Source organism: Leptosomus discolor, chromosome 1 (assembly GCF_034619465.1).
Source record: "Leptosomus discolor isolate bLepDis1 chromosome 1, bLepDis1.hap2, whole genome shotgun sequence".
Taxonomy (NCBI): domain Eukaryota; kingdom Metazoa; phylum Chordata; class Aves; order Leptosomiformes; family Leptosomidae; genus Leptosomus; species Leptosomus discolor.
The window spans coordinates 89,121,654-89,139,203 of NC_141391.1; the positions used below are offsets into that span (position 1 = coordinate 89,121,654).

The following is a 17,550-nucleotide window of genomic DNA, read 5'->3' on the forward strand; positions in this document are numbered from 1 at the left end:
TGCATTTCAGAATTGACAGATGGGACTGTTTACTCTGTCTACTCTTACTGATTTGCACGTGTAGGCTGCAATAATACAAGCTGGATTTACATTCTTGAACTTGCAAGTTGATGCCAGCATCAGCAGTGCAATTTTTTTTTTACTACTGCTGGATTTGTATTGGATGCATAATAAATCACCCAAAAGGGAACGATTGTGTAACAATTTTGCGTTAAAATAACGCATAATCTTTGAAGCATAATCCTTTCTATAGACTGAATGTGGATTTTACTTTTTTCACACTGTTTTGTATGTGTCTCCTGTCTCAGGATGGATCAAATCTCAGTGCTGGCCAGCGAGCATATGCTCCAGAACAGTTGCAAAAGCAAGACAACCTTACTGTTGATACTCAGTACTACCTGTCACAGCAAATACATCCAGTAGTTGCTAGAATATGTGAGCCCATAGAGGGAATTGATTCTGTTCTTATTGCAACATGGTTAGGTAAGTATTCTAAATTCAGTTTATTTAAAGAATTACAAGAGACAAAGTGAGAAGTTTTAATGTATGTTTCTTAACAGAAATGCATCCCCAAATCAGTCTTTTTGAAATGAACAGTAGCTTGTGTTGCACAGTCTGTAGAAAGCAGCTTCAATTATCCATGTATTTCTATGACTTTTGCAGAATACCATTTTAAGAAGGTGCTCGTTAATATGAACTTACTCTTATAATCCTTGTTCAGAGTTGCAAAATTTTACTGTTCAAAAATGACAGTACTATTGCATGTCTTTGAGATTTTCTTGAGTTACTAAAGTAGTTCCGGAGCGTGCATCCACAACAAGCATTTCTCCAGAGAAACCCTGGCATGTCTAGCATCTTCCTGGGGAGAAAGCAGTCATAGTTACAATGAAAGGATACCACTTTTTAATAAGGTGTAAGTGAAGACTTTTGTTTGCTAGAACCAACCTAGTAGGTAATAGAAACATAAAACCTGCGTAACAGTCTTGCCTGTTCCGTATGGAGAGATGAAGTAGATAAAAAAGATGTGCTATAAAAAATGTGACTAATACACATCACTAAATCACTAGGTTTTATTCAAATAAGCACAAAGTTGCTCTTGTTAGAGAAACTTGATTTTTCCTCTTAAGAGGATGTCAAAGGAATTAGCATTAGCATTTTTTCTGCCCAACTGATTGCCTCTGTCTTCTCCATTCCCTAGGCTTTATCAAGAAAGTGGTATAGGTGTTGAAAAACTGTTAACAGTTCTGTTGGGTCTCTTCCAGGAAAATACAATGCTGTGTGTGTAATCCTTTTAGTATTGTTTCCTCCCTAAAAGTAATTCACCAACAGACACGATTGATCTCCTTGATAAACGCAAATTTTGTGATTTGTATCCTGCATCTAGTTCGTTATTTTTGAAACTGTTACTCAAGGCCACAGAAAAAGTTGTTAATCTTGCTGACTGCTGAGTTCCTGACAAGACTGTCCTCTCCCACAAGAAAACTTTTTTAGAGGGTTGCACTGTGTCAGTGTATGTAATAATCTCCTGTTTGGTGCTGTGCCCATGTCTACAGGAAGTTCAGATCTGCAGAAATTATTTTGTTCAGAGTTTTGGAACGCTCAAAGGAAGAGTTAGTCCTCAACGTTTTGTGTTTAGGTAATGGGCAAGAGCCAGGATTTGGTCACTTAAAGCCAACCAGCAGCGTGTTGCCTTCAGGACCGTTCACCTGGGACACTGCATCTCTGTAGCTTCCTTAACTGGCAGCGGGTTCTGCTCGTGGTGATCTGGCAGTTTGCACTTAAAATGTGCGCCACCAAGTTCCTGTCTTGTTGCTTCTCAAGAAGGGCTATAGCCATGAAAGATATGCATCTCCCAAGACAGCCTGTATAAATGCGCAGCTTTTTCCACCTCCGTTTCCAAGTTGCCTGGAAGAAAAAAAAAAAAAAAAGGGGCAGGAATTCTGCTTTTTCTGGGAGGCTGCAAGGGTATTTCTTTGAGGCATTCGATGTTGTAGTGTGTCCTCAACAGCTCTGGTGGTTTAAGGAAGTGTCAGCCCTGCTTCACACAAGCAGGCTGACCATACAGATCATTCTGTTTACATGGCAGGGTCTTGGTATATAACTTTCCCTTGATGTCAGAGTGGACTATGTGGTATGCCTGACTGAAAAAGTCAAGCACTCTCGGTGACGTTGAAGCGGTTTAAAATAGGCGGTAACTTGTACTTCATTTAGGTAAAAGACAGGAAAGATTTCTGAAGCTTATTTATTTTATTTGGCAAAGATTGTTGGTCTTGTAGAGCTAAGCTCAAATTCAGAGTTGTTCCTTATTCACAACAGGTCAGATTTTCAGAAAAGACTGGCTCCCTTCAGGCACCTAAATTAAGTGCCCAGATCTCAAGAACTGTGTGCCACTTGATAGCATCTACTGTTTGCAAATGCCTGTGCTGCTTTTTGCACTATAATACGCTCAAGACGAAAATTTCTTTTATGGTCTATAATAGCATCATGCAGCTGAGAGTTTATTAATAGTCCACAATTGTCAGTTTGAAAACCTGTATGTATCTATTACAATCTTAGATCTGAAATGTGTTCAGTTTGACCTTGCTGTGCTGTAAAAGGGGTATCTCCTTCTCCAGCTTTGTTTCCTTGGGAATGCTTAAATTGATCTTGGGGGTAAAGTCCTTTTCAAAACTTCTGCTCTACTTAGGTCTTTATATACAGCACTTAATCAGTCATGCCTAAATCGTTGCAAGCTGAAGTTATCTTACAGCTTTTTTTCTTTTTTTTTTTTTAAACGGTACTGGAGGGATAGTCAAGTGGGTTTGTTTCAAAGAAATTGAAAGTAGTTTACAAGATAGAAAAGCCTACAAGATACTTGAGCCCAGCTTGCTAAAATCAGGACACATGAAGACTGTTTACTGTTATGTGGTGTGAAGTTGGGCTTTTTTGCTTAGTATTTTCATCATGTTACACATGCAAATTCCTGTCATTTTTCCTTTCTTTTTGCAAAAGAGCATATTTTCCTGTTCTGAAGAGGAAAGCTGGTGTTCTGGAGGGTATCTCTAAGTGTCATATCTGTGGACCAAAACTTGACTGCATTCTTGTTGTGCGTGTCTTCCTCCGCCTTATCTGATACATTGTGTTACATAGGGTATGTGTCTGTATAGGCAGAATGGTTTCATATCTAACAGAATCTCTTTATAAGGTGAATGTTTCATTGACGTGTCACCGTGTTAGTCCGAGTAGATAATAAAATTGAGCTCTGCCTAGGGAATCTTGGCTCACGTCAGAATGATGGAAAGTTCTTCGTTCTGTCTGTGCTCAAAGCAAGTTGTTTTAAGCTACTTCAGATGCTGAAGAACAAAAGCAAATAACCACACCTAAAAATTGCAGAGAAATCCTTAAATATCATATTTATCCACTATGGAATCAAGCTGAAAATTGGCTTTTGTTTTAGGACATTGTAGGAGGTCTGCCTAACCTTTGAGAGATGGAAATTCAATGTTCCTAAAAATGAGAACCTCATGGGCATACTCCTGCTTCGCTCTTTTTTTTACTTGACGTTCTTGAGGAAAAGCAATGACAAGATGAGGACTGTCAGGGTTTCTCAAACAAAGTAAAGTGTGCAATCTGATCAGTAATATCATCCAATAAATCTGATCTTCTTAAGTGCTTGGAGACCTTACTTCATCTTGAAGATACCTATAGCTTTTAAATGAAAAGAACTGTATTGGCAGAACAATTCTCTTAATGTATTTACAGGAAGGGGTTTTTGTTGACACATAAATACTGCTTCTTGTCTCAAAGAATAATCACATCTTATTTCTGTGTTGTCAAAATTATGTAAACGTTTTGGAAGCAGTGTCATTTAATGATGGGATTTTTGTAGCTGTTGCTGCATAACTTCATTTTCTCTAAATTATGGAAGTTGATGACTGCTGTCCTAGACTGTGTCATGGTCCTCTGAAATAGGTGTGTGCTGCTGCCTTACAGGTGGATGTGCACGTTGGTGCTCTGCAGATTGCTTGGTGTTTGGGCGTTTCTTAGGAAGGCTGTCTTGTTTTAAGGAGTTGTTACTGGGTCCTGATGAGGATTGTTATTAAGGGTACTTCTCAGTACCAGTTCCTTCTTCTTTGCATGTCTGCATGTTAGCTGTTCTCCGTAAGGAAACCCACCAGCACCTTACAGATGCTGTCTTTTTTTTTTTCTTTTTTTTCTTCCTCTTCCTAGAGAGTCACTTAATAGATGCCTTTACTGCAGTATTTAGCAGCTGCCCTGACTGACTCTCCTGACAGAAACCAGGACAGTTGTGCTCTCCATGTGGCACAAGGGACTTGCATCAGGATCTCTCTTTTTCAATTGGTTGTCTCACATTAGAGAGTGAAGCGAGAGGAGGATGGTGGAAATTAAGATTAAAGTAATGACGAAACTTCATGACAATTCAGTAAGAAACACCAAAGTGTATGGCTTCTGCTGCTTGTGGCCTAGCAGGGGGGTTTCTTTGAGATGCTTTAGAGCTGCTTAAAACCGGAGACTCGCTGAAGCGCGTTGCCCGTGCTGTGAAGGCGCCGTGCAGAAGGCACGCTAGCGTCGCAGCACGGGAGGATCCCTTCGAGGGAAAGCAAAAAGCCTGCCTTTCCGAAGGGCCGAGGCCTGGGCCGTCCGGGGTCCCTCTCAGAGGGCGGGCGGCTCCAGGCCCCAGGCCCCAGGCCCCGGCCCCGGCCCCGCCGGCTCGCCCTGGCTGAAGTGCGGGGCCGCAGCCTCGCGGTGGCAGCACCGGCTGCCGTTTCCCCGCCGCTCGCAAAATGTCTCACGGGCGGAGGTGCGGGGGGGGAAACTTTCCGCGCTCCCCGGCGGACCTGCGGTTCAGTTACGAAACCGAGGGAGAAGCCCTGGGGCTTTGTTCGGCGGGGGGAAGCGGCCGCGCTTCCGCGCCCTCGGGAGCCCGCGGGCACCGGGGCGGGCGTGTGAGAACCGGCTGCGGAGATGCTGTCTTTAAAACACTGCGATTCGTAACATTTATTTGACCTTTTTTAGTTTATGGAGTGACCTCTTCTGCTTGCTAGTTAGTAACTTTTAATAATTGTATGAAATAATTCCAGAACAAGTCTTGGAACTTGCTTTTGTTGTTCACTTTTGTCACGCTAGGTTCATCCCTGTATTTTTGACTTTACATTTCTTGGTTGTGGATGCAACCTTGCAGTTTTGGTGAGGTTGGAAGGCTTACCTGTGGTGCAGGTAATGTAATGATGGCCATGAAGATTTTCATGTCGGAGTAAGTCAAAGTCCATTTGATTTTTCTTGATGCCATGGGAAAAAAAGAAAAGTTCAAAAAAGTTCACTGATTTGTCTCATCCTATTCATTTAAAAATTACCAAAACCAGATATTATTTTTTCCCCCCACCTGTCAGATAGTCCCTGGTCTGTTTAGCGAGTAATATGACCAGCGTGACCTGGTCCAAGAGGATACCAGTTAGTGTGCTGAAATGGATAAATTGAACCAACTATTCCTGACAGGAGATAATAGATCAAATAGGTCCCAATTCCACAAGATAATTAAGGTAGGCGTGTTCATTAAAAGCCTGGTTTGTAGTCCCTTTGATTTCACTGGGGCTGTTTGCACACCAGACGTTAGATGTACACTTGAATCATCACAGTGTTTTTCCTGTTGTTTTCTCCAGCCAAAACAGCTAAGAAAGTTCACAGATAGGCGTGATTGAAATTCTTCTGATGACGAACTTTTTTCTGTTAAATTATTATCAAATCTCCAGATGTTTATTTGCTGTCACTGGCTTTGACTGAATATTGGGAAACTGCAGTTGTCTGAAGACCAGAATTGATCTTTTATCTTTTTAGTGAGTTCTGTATTTGCCTTTTGGGAAAAAAACAAAGATAGATTTCTAGCTGAACTTTAATGGCATCTGTATTGGAAAGTTGCAACGATGTTTTTTCATTCCATTTCTGAACTCAGAGTAAACTGGGAATTTTTGTTTGTATACATCATTACAATCTTAGATCCTACCTATTGCATACTTAGTTGATTTTTTTGCAAAATCTTTGTACTAAACTTAAGTCCCCTTTCTAAACCTTTTATCTGTTACCTATATGTATTGCAGAACATACTCTATGTTTTCTAAAACAGCAAACATATTACCAACCCTTTTAAAAAAGAAAAAAAAAACAATAACAAAAACCTCACAGTCTTTTTGGGGGGGTACCATATGTATTAGTGTGAAATAAGCTATTAGCAATGTTTTTTGCTTTATTTGCTCTTTTAATGAATAGTAGAGAACTGTACTAAAAGTTTAAGAACCTCTTGGAGGTGAATTGTTCCCTTATGCATTGACATTTGTTTCTTTTGATAGAATTAAAATTGGGAAGAGTGATTTAATTTTAGTGAACTCACTATTCTATCAAGAACCAAAAAAACTTACTTGGCAATGGGATTTTTCCTTGTCCTTGAATTTGTTTTATGATTGCAAAATAAAAATTTAGAATAGCGATAGTAAAGGCACACATATCAAATCTTTTGTGTAAAGACAATCTATATCTGCCTGTATAACACAGCTGTTTTATATGTGCAATAATGTATGTCTAGTTTAACTGAGTATTGTTCCAAACATTGTCTTTAAGTCTCCAGGTACCGTCTAGTAAGGTTGAGAAGAATTGTAAAATCTAGCTTCACTTTCTCTTGTAGTCTTGCTTGCTCTTTTGATAGGCATTATTACATTTGTTGTTGAAATTTACACAAGATATAGGTTAATACATGGTAATCTGTTACTTGGCTTAATTAGTCTTTGTTAAAAAATTTTGAAAGTGCTTCTCTTTGATCTTTTCTTCTTAATAATAAAGTAAGCCATAGTTTTCTGAACATTTTCTTCTCCATCCTCATTTGATTCATTTTTTTTTTCCTAGCATGTGCTATTTGCTAGAGTTAACAAAAAAACCTGTAAATGGGATACATGGACTTTTAAAAGGTTGCACATGACAAAAGATGACAAAACCCGTGGATTTTTATTAAGTTTACTTTGGCAGTCTTATTCCTAGGGCAGTGAACTTCGTGCATGCTTGCTTATTTACTTATTTGTGGTTGAATCAGTATTTTTAGGATCTCTTTTGTGTATGTATTTGTTTAAAATCTTGAGTTCTGGCAATCAAAAATAAAGCATTTTGTCTCCAGCACTGCCGTTTTAAATGCTGCTGCTGAATTTTAACCACTGCATTAGATTGAAACCTACATGCTGTTAACCACTGAGCCAAAATGAAATCGACCACTGCATTGAAATCAGAGTTGGCAGTTGTATACGGACTTGAAGGAGTTGGTAATAGCAGTGCACCCGTGTTTCTTTAATGGGGTTTTTATTCTCTGTTTTCAGTTTTAATGGTGCCATTTTGATTTAAAGACTGTTTCTTAATAACGATGCACATTTTTATTGAAATATTTTCAATGTAACTTAAGAAGAAAATAACAATAGAGCCATCCGTTAGGAGTGGTTTCCTCAGAAACAAAATGTTCTGTTGCATACTCCCATGATAATGCAGTGTGCTTGTTTTATTTATAAAGCAATCTTGTGTAAGAAGATAAGAAGATTTCTTCATGTTTCGTGAATCTTTATTCGTGGTTAAAAATTGTAAAATGTATTTATGTTTTATAGGGGAAGTTTTGCTAAGGAGAGATTTTCAGCTTCTGAATTTACATTTTGTAACTTTCTTTTGAAACTGCTCCACCAAGCATATGAAAAATGAGCCTACTTGCATGGTTGACCTCTTAGTCTTTTGAAATTTTTGTTTCTTATTAATAGGACTGGATCCCTCCCAATTCAGAGTCCATCACCATTACCATAAAGATGAGGAGAATGATGCCTTGGTTGGTGGCCCGGCTCAGCTCACAGATGAGGAGAAATATAGGGATTGTGAAAGGTTCAAGTTTTGCTGCCTCAAATGTGGAACAGAAAATATTTATGACAATGTCTTTCATGGTTCGGTTAGTTGTTTTTTTTTTTTTTCCTGTTTCATTCTGCTCGTCGGTGAGGGAGAAAAATACTTGTAGAGAGAACAGCTTTTCAGATAGGATTCATATGATGTAGGATAAGATACCATATTGTTTGAGTTCTGCTATTTATAGCTTTGGAACAGAAATTTGCTGATAGGGTAGTGCTGAAATATTTTTCCCGTTTTTGCATTTCAGCTGTGTCGTCTAGCAGAACGGGGGATTATCTGGCTTCATTAATCTGTTTGCCCACAGTCGTGAATGATTGTTGCTGTAACTTTTTAAGGAATCCTTATCTTAATACCTTAGTAACTTCCAGTTCTCTATTTAATGAAACTTTCATATAGGAATGGCAATTTCTTATCCTAAATCATATTAATTGGAACAAAGTGTTTTTGAAACTTGTGTTTATCTTGCTGCGTCCCGCCTCCCTTCTTTACAGTAAGGTTTTTTTGTGTTATCTTCCCTTCTGTCTTTGTGTATTGAACATAAAAAGTCATAGGGGTACATTCTTGTTGAGAAGTTCTGCCAAAAAAATCTCTCTCTGACCTTGGATCACAACTTGAAATAGGGCCAAGTATTTAACTCTACAGCGATGTTATGTATGTATTAGTCATTGGCAAATTAGTGAGCTTCAGAGTAGTGAAAACCTTGAAACTGAAAGCAAATATATCTTTTATCTAAATTAAAAGAAATTATTTTGAGTCAGTTTGGAGAAACAGCAGATGTTTTGCATTTTTTTGAATCAAAATAAAGCAGACTTTGGAAATAAGTAAGTGGAAAAGACACAGAAATCAAGTGAGACTATGTGAATCCTTGACTTTTGTTCATTACAGCTGTAAATAAGGTAGTTAATTGTATGTAGGCTTGACAATTTGCAGATGGGCTAACCGGAGAGAAGTGAATGTCAAACTCCTTATTAAAAAAACAAAACCAAAACCCAACAAAACCAACAACACCACACCCCACCCCTCAAAGAAAACCCCAACAAAAATAACAAAACAAAAATCAAACAACAAAAGAAACCCCTAAAGCAAACCACACCCCCCACCCACCCCGCTTCTTTTCCACCTGGAATTATTTAGTGTTCTGGGTGAGGGTTTAACCAAGATGGCTCACAAAAGCTAAGTCTTACCTTGAAAGAAAGTTTTCCAAAATGTGTATAACTGTTCAGCCTACCAGGTTGCTCTTATTTTCATGAGAATTCTACCAACTTAATTTTGCTGTTCACACATCACTTTCAGGTTCTGAAATTTTCATGTCAGGTGTTTAGAAGGTTTTGAAAGTAAGGGGAATGAGGTGGTGTAAAACTGTAAGAGCTATTCTATGCACTTGGAGAAAATAGAAGATAATTGTGTCATTCTTGTTTAAGGAGGTTTGTTTCTACAGCCCTGTTGGTAATTTCATAATTGGTATCTATATGGTTGATTTCAATCTTCTGATCAGTGGGCTTTGGCAGAACTTTGATGTCCCTGATGAAACAGCAAACCTGTGTTGTTTGGGGGGAGATGGGGGAGCATGATTTGTCCATAGTTTATTTTTTTTACTCAACGTGGTGTTTTTTGAATGATTAACTTTGTAGATGGTGGAGCATGTTCTCCAAAAGACCTTTCATTAAGAAGTGAATGGGAAAACTGTAGGTCAGAGAACTCTTTATATAGGCGTGGCTAACTGTGATGGGAAGAAAGAAGGCCTAGATATTAGGGGCCCTTTAAGTGTTTTTTTTTAACAAATATGTATTGTGTCTAAACTCCTGGGATAACTTCTGCTACCATCATCTGTTGTAATGATGCATGCTGGTTTTACACTTCTGTTTTCAGGGGCGATTTATTGAACTCAGCTTGCAAAGGTGCAGTAAGACTGGATGTGAAGAGCCTCCTTTCAATTACGTGGTTCAAATGAACAACAAATTACTGCTGGATATTAGACGCTACCTCAGAAAATACTATAATGTAAGTATTCAGAAAATATTCTGTTGTATCAAATGAGTTTTCTAAGTGGTGCTGAGTTTTCAGTGACTGTCGTGTTACTTTCTTTTTGTATAGTCCAAGCTAATAGCGTGCAACGTCAAAACCCAGCTTTATGAAAAATCCCCAATCAATCAATGATTTCAAATACTAATTCAGAATGTTTGTTTTCTCAGTTCAGTCTTAAGTCAAGATAGTCAGATGTGTTAAATTTTTATAACTGTGTATGTCAGCTTTATTACAGATGTAGTAGCCCTCAGTTTTTCCATATTTTTAGAGGAAAAAAATATTTTTTTTGATTGTTGATTATCTTAATGCTATTGAGAAAATTTATGAAGCCTATCAAGTATGCAGATACTAGTTTCTCATGTAATTGAAATCTGGTTCTCTTTCTCCAACCCAAATTGATGTATGTTGCGTTACATTGTGAGAAGGAAAACTGAATGTAGCTCTGTAAAAATTCGTTGAAGAACAACAGGAAGGGAGATAGTATGAATCTTTCTCCATAATGATTGGGCGGGGAAATTGGGAGAAGAAGGATGGGTATTTAATTAATTTGATATAATAGTCTTTTTTGAGGGCCAGTGCAAGAAACCGAAAGTGCCAACAGTAGTGGTTGGCTTTGTATGGCATTGTGGGAAAAAACCAAGTGTAATACTTGACATTCCCATCTTTGCACTGTCCAAAGTGGTGACTAGTTACGAAAAAAAAACACCATGATTTTAAAATTATATCAATATCTTTTACATCTCTAGTATGCTGGAAGCATCATATTTTATGAATTGGCGGCTAGCCATTTTGGCTAAATTTTCATAGAGCTTCTGTGCTTCTTTCGGTTGTCCAGCATTGCCTGTTTTCACAGCTTCAGGACAGACATGAGTTTTGAAGGCACTCATAACCTTCGATATACTCAAGACCACAATTTCTTTTTGAAAATTTGGACTGTAAATGAATGGCTTACCTAATTCATAGAATCAGTTCATGGTGTGTTTTCTTACACTTTTGCAGACAGCAGCTACAATGCTAAGAATTATCATTATAGTTTAATACTGAGTGTGCATTTTGTGTTATCTTTCTTCTGTATTAGTTCTTACTGCAGTTGTAGGTAAGTGTTTTCTAAGCTCTTCTCTGGAGATGTAATAATTTATGAACATATAAATACTTCTTTTGAAGGTCTTTGCATCAAAAGGAGCACAAAACTTTCTTAAAGCATTTAAATTCAGGCAGTATTTCACAAGGTAGGGATAGATTGTTCCTTTCTATTGAAGTTAAAGGTAGATGACTTGGACAGGTGGCGTTACCAAAATGCGAGATCTTGCATTACTTTATTGCAGTGTACAACTGGCTGCAAAATTATCATTCAATTGATATTGCTATATATATATTAAACTATACAATGTATTATTAAATAATGTGTCAAAGTAATACTTTTACACAGACTGCTTTTATATAAAAGTTGCTTCTGATTAACTTATTTAGATTTAATGTATGTATATTATGGTAATACAGAATGCCACATGCTAAGTAATTTCTGGCATATAAAATGCTAGAAAATATGTGTAGAAGGTGTACAATAGTAAACATGATGAATGAAGGAAGATACATTTAAGGGCAGGAAAAATTCTTGTTAGTGATAAGAATATTTTGCTCTGTTCTTTCTTTTTTTCATTTTTTTTTGACCAAACTCTGAAATGTTTGAATATCGAACATTGCAATTTGCTTACACTGTATTAAAAATCTGTTAACTATCTTACTACATGCTGTATAGGATAATGAAATGTCCTTCAGAAGGGATTTAATTGTCCTTGTAAGTAAAAGCTTTATAAGCTTGGTTATATTTTTAGTGCTGAGAATTTACTTTTAATCTAGTTAGCTATAATAATAAGGTTTAAAACTACTTTTTCCACTGTGGAATACATTCAGACTCTGGAAATGCAAGATTATTTTACTATAAAAAGTAATTTCCAAATTGCACAACACTTTTCATTTTTAAAAAGGCTATCCACAGAGTTGGGCAAGTAAACTTTTTGTCCTGTTAGCTCTTAAAAAACAAGGTGCTGTGAGTTTTAGTTTATTCCTTTCATCAAGTACTTGTATTGACTGTATAACAGCTGGAGCTGAAATTCATCAAATGTGTGTTTGCACTAATATGTATAATCCTATAAACTATAAAGACACACTTAGAAGTAGTGTGGCAAATAAATGTTTGAACAAAACATTTGATGAAACTTTGAGACTCTTGTTTAACAGTCTCCTATTGCAGTGGTTGCTTCTGAAAGGTGCAGAAATATTTAAAATAGACATGTATTGTCTAACTTTGTCACTCCATTAATATATTTTAAAAAAATTTTTTTGGATATTCTTGTTGTTTGTATGTTGGTCAAATAGCACATAATACGAAAACATAAAATGCAAAAATGAATTTTTTTTTTTAACCTTTAAAGTAATGAGCTACCTTTTACAAAGACAGCCCTATCAAGAGCCTTTCGGCCTAATCCACAGCTCACTGAAATGAATAAGCTTACTTTTTTTCGGTGAGCTTTGAATCAGATTTTTAAGATCATTGCACGTTGTTTCCTTTAGTCTATTGAAATGCTTTTATAGTGCCTGTGTAAATTTGGGGGCGAGTGCCATAAAATCTAAAAGTCGAAAATCTGCTTGCCCTTTTTGCACATGAAACTGGTAAATAAATAAATAAATAAATACAATGGTGATAAACGTTTTTTCTTGAAAAAGATGCAAATGTAAGTGCGTAAATTTTGTCAGCCTCCTACAATCCCATTGTTTTTGTAAATAACTCACCTCTATATAAAATTTTCTGTTTCTGCAATAATATTTTGCCATTAAACATTGGAATGTTTTATATCTGTCTTCCAAAACATAGCCACCATTCCTCCAGTATTTATGGATTTCTTAATGGTATTAATAATATCAGTTTTGGTAATCTTACTCCTAACTGTAAATATATCTAAAAATGACATGAAGATTTTATTTCTTTTCAGAAATGCATTATTCTATGATAGAATGATCCTGTTGTGTGCTTTCTTTTTTCTTTTTTTTTTTTCTTTTTTTTTTTTTTTTTAATTCTGCTTCAGAAGAGCAAATAGATGAAAAGAGAGAGAAACGCTAGCTAATCTAAATTGGGAAATGAAGAGGGCTTTTTTAAGCATGAAAATTTCATCATCTTGTCAGCTGGCAGAATGCCTGCTGTGTGGATTCACAAAGGCTAAGAATTACACTTTCATGAAATTTTCCTCACTAACTGCCCTGGTTAATTTGAAAGATAACCCACTGTTCTAATTCATTCCTCAATTGGGCGGTGCAGGTTTTATCTTTGATCTGACAAAGCATTTGTGTTAATCGTTTTGGCCCTCTACTAGACACTCTTGGGATTGTGCTTTTACAATAAATGTGTCTGTGATAGCTCTTTAGTCTATTATACTTACAATAGATCCATAGAACTGGTAATTAATTCTGTGCTGCTTTGGAAATGGGGAAGAATAGGTGTAGCTCTGTCAAGTGCTGCTGGGAAGTTTGTTTAGCTAGTTCATTTTTGAAGTGTTACCCTCGGCCATCAATGAAACATCCATGCTAGGGAATGGGCGAAAGCTGAAATATGCAAGCATAAATGGAAAAACTGACCAACTTTTGTCCTTAAGGAGGTTGTCAGTTCATTTGTAGTAAGTGGATCTAATTATGATGGAAACTGTTTCGTGTTTCCCGCTGGAATATTCAGTGCTCGTTTTTGAGCACTTGGTAAATAAATGCCAACTCTTAGATCCCATTTTTAAAAAGCCCTGTAAAAATCAGCTTTCACATCCATAAAATGAATCCCATATCTTACTCAGCTGTTGAGGTGTTAGTTTTGCCAGCTAAAAAGAACTGAATAAAAGGCATCCAACATATTGTATATGCCATTTGAGCAATATCAAAATTTCATACTGAACTGGTCAAACTGTGAAGCTGTTGTCCCTGAAGCAGCAGGTTTTTAATTTTTTTTTTTTAAATATACACCTGTGGTATCATTAGTAGTATATTTATAGGCTAAACCTGTTTTTATATAGATGCTCTTTATCTGCCATCTGGTTAATAGTGTATGGCATCTTTAAATCTTTATGTTTTTCAAAGTAAATATGATGCAAAATAAAATGATGCAAACTTTAAAGGATTAAAAAAAAAAATCTAAAAAATCTTGGTCCAACCTGTATTGCACTGTTTTTGGTTTAGTCTTTTTCTACTGGACCACAGGCAGAAGTAAGTTTGAAGGCTATTGAATACTGCTAAATAACTTTATACTGTTCAGCTGCGAAAATTCAGTGTTCAATAGCCCTCAAAATTTCTCATTTCTTACCTGTGGTGGGGTGGTGTACTGCTTGCACATTAGATTGCAGTATAAAAGCATGTTGGTACACTTTTCAAGATCTTTGAATTATTATTTTATATATATATATAGGTGTTCTGACTGCTGTAGATATGTTCTTGGATTTTGTGTTAGTATTTTGTACACTTAAAAAGGTAAAGGATTTATAAACGAGATAATATTATGAGAGGCAATAGCATTCACACAGGTTTTGGGATTGCCTGGCATATTCACTTAAGAGAACAAAGATGACAGGGCTGTTGTGAACCTGGAATCTCCTACACTTCAATCAAGTGTATTGCCAACAACCCACAGGTGTACACCACATGAACAGGTGAAAATATGATTGTAGATGACGGGGATGACTTTTGTAATCAGGTTCTCACAACAGTCATGTATTGAAAGCTTTTTTGTTTGGTGGGTGGGTAGGGGTAAGAAGTTTCTTCAGTGTGTGGGAAAGGTGCTTAGTAGTGGCCAAAGTACAATATTTTATTTCTTGTTGTGCTAATAGTACTAGAGGTATATGGGCACGTGATGAAGAGTAGGTAGGGCCAGGAAATAGAAGGAATTGGGACACCAGCTGATATGGTAGGCACAAACAAATAGCTAGATTCTGCCATCAGGTTAACTCCAGTGATTATTCTGAGTCCTTCCTGTTTGTATGGAAATGAGTTTCTGAGTCTTTTCCAAGTTTGAACTTGTATCACTGTCATTTTGGTTTATACATACAGAAACAGAGATGTTTATTTTTAGTGCCAAAAGCTTCCAAGTCAAGGCAGAATGGAAAGCAATTGGAGTGAAAGATAAAAGATTAATATGACTCCGTTCACAGCTTACTGGGGACCTGAGAGAGGGAAGGGAGGCTGCCACCAGATTATCAAGGCTTTCTCCTCCCCTGCACAGTAGCATTTTCTGATTTTTTTTTTTTTTTTTTTCCTCGATTGATGTTGACAAATGTGTTGTATTTGGAATTATGTTTTGGTTAACCAGAAGGAAATGAGAAATATCTTGATTATTGAACAGAGCAGTCAGTATTCTACCATATGAAAGCATTACACATCTGTCTTTCTGATATAATTTATGTTTATTGAATAATAAAAGATAACCCTTTGGTTACCATATGTAGTGCATTTTGGGGATGAGTAAGCGGGTGTTTGTCACAGCACTCATAGCAGCTATTAACTGGAATTGATTCACTGTTACTGCAACTTCTCCATGCTCTGCCCTGTAAAGGAATTGTTTGTTGTAGACTTACAGCATCAATATGATTTTTAGTGAAGTGTTTCAAAGTAATGATCGATATGTCTTTACAAAGGGTTTTAACTCTCCTCATTGGATTTTACCAGCCATGATGGACATGCATCCATCTCACTGATGGTTGAATGAGTCTGAGTGTGACTCTCGCACTCTGAATTTTAGCCACAGTGAATGAGTGAACACAAGCAAAGGAGCAGTATCTGTGTACTGTTGATTCTTCCTAGTGCTTAGTCCACAGTCTGGTACCTTGCCAGAGAAGACTTAATGACAGTGGACGTATCTTTCAGCTCTTTGTAGAAAAGGCTCCCCAGGCTGGCCACCGCATGGAACAGGTTCTAAGAAATGGGGATTGCTTCAATAGAGTAAAACTAACTTTGTAATTTCCTCTGTAGGTAGAATACAGGAATGTAAGGGCTTATTATCACAATAATTTGTCTGCTTAGGCTTATAAATGGCAGTATTGTGAAGATCATGTTACAGGAAGTGTGCCCAGAGGTAAATATGGTCATGGTTATGATTGCCACCAAGTGTGTAATGTTTACCTAGGTGATTGAATCACTCATCTAATAACAAGATGTTGCTGTCTTCAGAGGATTACAGAAAGCACTGTCTTTGAAGGTACTCTGTTGGAACTGATCTGTTGCCCCAGTCGAAGCAATGATGAGTTTTGGCAACACTTGGAGAGCGTGTTTGTGCTGCAGTATAGAGGTACGGTTGCAGCTCTGTGTATCTGATCTGGCTTTAAATTGACTACAAAATATGTAGCTTTGGTGTACCAGTAGCAGTATTTGTTGTGAGATTCTGTAGCCAAGAATTTGAAACCTTGGGCAAATCTTTGCAGCCTATAGAGACGTCTGCCACAACTGCATTACTCGTAGTGCCTGAGCAAGCTACGTTGAGAGAGAGTGAGCGAATGTGCCCTCCTTTGGATACCTTGAATTGACAGAAGTGCTATAGATGCTATATAGCTTTGTAGGATTTGCTTACTCTGAGACTATTTTTATAACAAATCATGAATCACAAGAGGATTTATAACAAACCACTGGTCTTGAAAGGATCAATGTTCATCTTTCTTCTTTTTACAGTAGTTTTAGAGAGACATTTTAAATCTGTTTAGGTTTTTCAAGTTACATTTTTGATAGAGACTAGTGTGATCCTTTTCCAGTTAGAGACATTACAAGGAGCAGAAGTCCTGGTAAACTAATTAGGGCTTAAAGTAAGTTTTAAAACCACCATTTCTCATGGAATCTTGATGCAGTTAATGACTTATACTATAATAGCTTGGAACAAGAAATTATTGAAATATCAAACCAGATTAAGTCTGTATTATTCTACAGAAACTTTTAATAGAGAACACATTATAACCAGCTTGCTAGGAGATGACACAAGTCAACAAGGTCTGTTGGCCTTGAATACTTGATGCTGGTTGATGTCTACATAACTAGCGATGCTTACAGTGCTCAAGCACCTTGCATCTCTCAGGAGAACCAAAGTTAAAATCTGAAGCTGAAGAGACCATGTTTTCATTGAACGTGGTTCTGTTCACAAAGATAAGTTTGTTTGACGTTCAGGACCTGAAAAGGATGTGGTTATCATAAATGTTTTCTTAGAAGTCACTAATAACACAGAGATCCAGGGTCCAGCACTGATTTTTGGAAAGTGAAAATGGCTTGCTTTAGGCGTTTTTTTAAAAAACTAAAGTGGGTCCATCTGTGGTAATTTATTTGAAGGGGCATATAAAAGAACAAAACATGGAATGTTTTACAATAATTGTAAGAAATCAAAGTTGCCTGTCCTAAAGTTTCTTAGTCTTTATTATGAGCCTGCCTTCAGCTTTAAAAGAAAGGTTAAAATAAATTTTATAGTATTGAAACGGAAATATTTTTGATGCAGTTACCTTATTTTGTGAACATTTTTGTTTGATGCCGTCTTTCACAGTCCACATTCATGAAGATTATTGAATAAGAACATCGTGAGGGTTGGGAGGTGACAGAAGG

The 17,550-nt window shown here is 37.0% G+C and overlaps 1 protein-coding gene across 1 annotated transcript in view; it reads left to right on the forward strand.

Moving 5' to 3' along the window:
* The window catches only part of POLA1 (DNA polymerase alpha 1, catalytic subunit), a 204,000-nt gene that overhangs the window by 84,141 nt on the left and 102,309 nt on the right, over positions 1 to 17,550 (forward strand). Inside the window, exons 32-34 of the mRNA XM_086468624.1 lie at positions 309 to 483; positions 7,782 to 7,963; positions 9,790 to 9,921. Coding sequence (XP_086324750.1) covers positions 309 to 483; positions 7,782 to 7,963; positions 9,790 to 9,921 — 489 coding nt within the window. The remainder of the gene's footprint in view (positions 1 to 308; positions 484 to 7,781; positions 7,964 to 9,789; positions 9,922 to 17,550) is intronic.